This window comes from Protobothrops mucrosquamatus, unplaced genomic scaffold (assembly GCF_001527695.2).
Source record: "Protobothrops mucrosquamatus isolate PMUCROS unplaced genomic scaffold, P.Mucros_1.0 scaffold218, whole genome shotgun sequence".
Taxonomy (NCBI): Eukaryota; Metazoa; Chordata; class Lepidosauria; order Squamata; family Viperidae; genus Protobothrops; species Protobothrops mucrosquamatus.
The window spans coordinates 986,522-990,074 of record NW_015386571.1 but is presented as its reverse complement, the minus strand read 5'-3'; the positions used below and the strand labels follow the sequence as shown (position 1 = coordinate 990,074).

General features: G+C 36.6%; 1 protein-coding gene across 2 annotated transcripts in view; it reads left to right on the top strand.

Annotated features, from left to right (window-relative positions):
• The window catches only part of PLEK2 (pleckstrin 2), a 14,031-nt gene that overhangs the window by 3,671 nt on the left and 6,807 nt on the right, over window positions 1–3,553 (top strand). For both annotated transcript variants that reach the window (XM_015814103.1, XM_015814102.1), the window contains exons 3-5: window positions 697–878; window positions 1,423–1,514; window positions 2,844–3,031. In XM_015814103.1, coding sequence (XP_015669589.1) covers window positions 697–878; window positions 1,423–1,514; window positions 2,844–3,031 — 462 coding nt within the window. The remainder of the gene's footprint in view (window positions 1–696; window positions 879–1,422; window positions 1,515–2,843; window positions 3,032–3,553) is intronic.

Sequence of the window (3,553 nt, the reverse complement as noted above, 5' to 3'; positions counted from 1 at the left end):
CGCCGCGTTCCGGCTGAAAAAAAGCCCTGATTCTAACTAGTGAACCCAAACTGTGTAACCAGCCACTCTTTAGTCATTAGACACGATGTGCTTTAATTTAGGTTCTCACACTAACTCAGGTGATTGGATTTGATGGCCTAATCTAACTAATCTAACCAATTTATCCTAGTCTAACAGTCCTCGCCCAAACCACAAAAAAAAAAAAATCAGGCTGTTGTCTATTAGTTTAGGCTTGTTGTATTGCTTCCTTGCAATTCCTACATGTCACAGATCTGTTGGGTAATTTAGGCTTACATTTTATGATTAGTAAAATGGAAGATATAGGTAGACAACCTGATAAGTTTTGAATAGTTTATCAGTGGTTGTTTTCAAGGCTGCAAATCAGGAGCAGGGAAGGAACTACTGAAATATTTTTCTCATTCAGATTCGACTGAAAGCTATACCGAAATTTGTACGTTAACCTAATGATGTTCCTCGGATCTGATGAACTTTTCATTGTATTGATCTCTGAATGCATGGAATCCCATCTATTTTTTTATGACCTCTCTCTTGCTCATTTGGCTAATTTATTTAATGGGGTTTTTTGTTGTGCATTAGCAATGAAACTCAGTTGGAGTAAAATAGATGTGCGCTGTAAGGCACTTTCCTTTTGGGACTATTCCTGTAAACGCTACTTCTTATGCCATTCTTTTGCAGTTAGTTATTAAACTAAGGACAAAAACCAACACCGACTATTTCCTTGACTGTTGCTCTCGAGAAGAGCGTGACATTTGGGCTTTGGATATCACTGGCGCTATTCATGCTGGCAATCCAGTGCAAGTTCAGCAACTTCACCTCATGAGAAACTCCTTCAAACTTCCTACGAACATCAGTCTGAAGTATGTGGTAAATAAATTCTCAGTCTGCTTTTGCATGTTGCTGGTTTGGACTGAAAACAACGAGCACTTCTTTCTGTATGTTAGGAATGAGAAGCCGGTGGTTCTTGACACCAAGCCAAATATCTCCACAGCCACAGCTTTCCAAGCCAGTGGCAAGGGATGCTTGATATTGTAGCTCATCCACATCTGGAAGGCTATAGGTTTCCCAACTTCTCTGTACATGCACTCAAAATTTTGTGATGCATTTCCTCAGCATTACTTATCCATGAATCCAACCTAGTCTTCCATACTGTATCATGACATTTTGGAATGTGATGTAATAAAGCACAGATAATGGCCACCGGCAGTAGAGGATGGCCATCACTTGGGAGAAATGTATGAATTCCACTTGCATTTAAGCAGAACTGGATTCCAAATATTTTCTGAATATTTTTGGACTGAAAACATGTTATTAGCTGAAAACAATGGAATGTGGGTAAATTCACAAAACTGGTTATTCTGTTTGCTTATCACTGACCCTCTCTTGATTTTTTTTCCCCTCCAGTCATATTGTAGACAAAATGTATGACAGCAGCAGCGGAATTAAGATAACACCCAACACAGGACAAGGCAGCTTGTATAAAGAAAGTTTTACAGGTACACGTTGCCAACTTTGTTCTTCAATATGCTCCTGTTTAGAAACAGAACCTGCTTTAATTATCAGGTGTGTGAAAAATAATAAAGAATGCATTTTCAATTTCTTTTGTTCCACTGCTTGCAAAAAAACAGGTGGCACATTTCAGAAATTGCATAGAAATATCCGTTAGAAGATGAAACTGCCAGAGCAAGTATGTTAGTGATTACAGTGCTAAATTAAATCAGACAGATTCAGATTCATCTCCCTAATCAGTTATGAAACTCACTAGGAACTTCTGCAGAAAAAATGGAGAACTGAAGACAGCTCCACTAAGTTAATAACCATGGCAGAAAGAAGAGTCTGCAAACAGACCAGCTCTTCATAATTCTTCTCTGGACACAAAGAAGACTTGAGATTGCACATTCATACACCATACAGTTGTTTCTCAAGAGGAGATTGCAAGACAGTGGTGGGTTTAGAATTCTGGGAGATGAGAGCACAGCCATCTTGCCCAAACCAAAATCTGCCTTTTCAGAGGGATACTGAGTTAACATGTACATTCTTTGCTAATCACTCTCGGAGATTGATTGTTAACTTTTTGGCTATTAGGAATTTTTAGATTGATAAGTCTGGGGAAAAAAGGTGATTATCCTTTAGTCCTTAGCAAAAGAAATTTTGAATAAAGTTTAAGGAATTTTTTTTGTAAAACAACTCTTTTTTAATAAACACAAAAAGGATGAACTTTTCCAAAATGTTGTTTTTTGAAAATTACAAATGAACTAAGGGTCCATATCAATTTGAAATAAATGTTGGAATTAATTATAAGAATCCTTCCTTTGGGAAAATGTTTTTGTTTTGTTTTTTAATTCTTTTTTTTTAATGATCAGACTTTAAAAATTGGACAATAGAGGGAACTAGAAAAAACTAAAAATTATAATTAAAGGAGAAAACTTAAAGTTAACTTATTAAAACAGAATGGAGCAACATATTTTAACCCTGGATATACTGAAGGATATTGTTGAACAATGGGCTAAGAAGTTAATCTTAAGAGTCTCTGCCTGATACTTCTGTTGTTGTTTTTTTACTAGATATTTCTTAGGAAATTAATGTTGGCAGCAAGCGTATATCCCTACTGTTACCTAGTTTGCTTCAGTTTAAGTATTTCAGGAACAATTTGTTAAATTTATCCAGAAAGATTTTAATACATAAATAAATCTTCAAAAGGTATCAACTTTTTAAAATTTACCAGAAGGACACAGTATTGCTGTTTCCACCTTCTACCTGTCCTAGAGATCAGATAACTATGGATAATTCTTGCTTGTCTGACTAACTCCATTTCTTCCTTTCAGGCTCCATACTAGTAGACTGGTTGATTTCCAATAGCTTTGCAGCTTCCCGGCTTGAAGCAGTCACGCTGGCTTCTGTGCTGATGGAAGAAAATTTCATTAAACCTGTGGGAGTTCGCAGCACTGAAGCCATGAGGAATGGAGATTTGACTGAGCAATTTTTAGATGACTCTACTGCCTTGTATGCATTTGTAAGTGCCGCAAACTCTGAAAGCTGAATCTCCTTTTTACAGATGAGGTTCAAAAGTTAGCTGTGTGAATTTACTTTGTTCAGACAAATAGAAAAAAAAATAGGCAAGCAAATGATCAAATGATCTTGATAAAAGACTTGTACTTTGTAAAGCTTTCAATGCTTTTATCTAAGGTTATGGTATCAGTTGGACTTTGCATAGGTGTGAACAAGCCTACATAGTAAGACTTGAGATGTAATTATATCCCTGGAGAACACTGTTCAGAAGGATGAAACCTCTCCTTGGATTGTGCATTTTTGTTACTGTGATTGCTTGTCAGGATGTGCATCAGGAATAACACCCCACCAACTAAACACTGCAAAATAGCTCCTGTTGGGCACCATCTTATATTAGTAAGCTATCTTTTTATCTTTGGATAAAGATAACAACAGCAGCCATGTATTTGCAATGGCCAGCTCTGGGTTTGCCTTGCCATTTTAATTTTCCAGGATGTGCTATGAAAAATAATTAAAATGGCTGAGC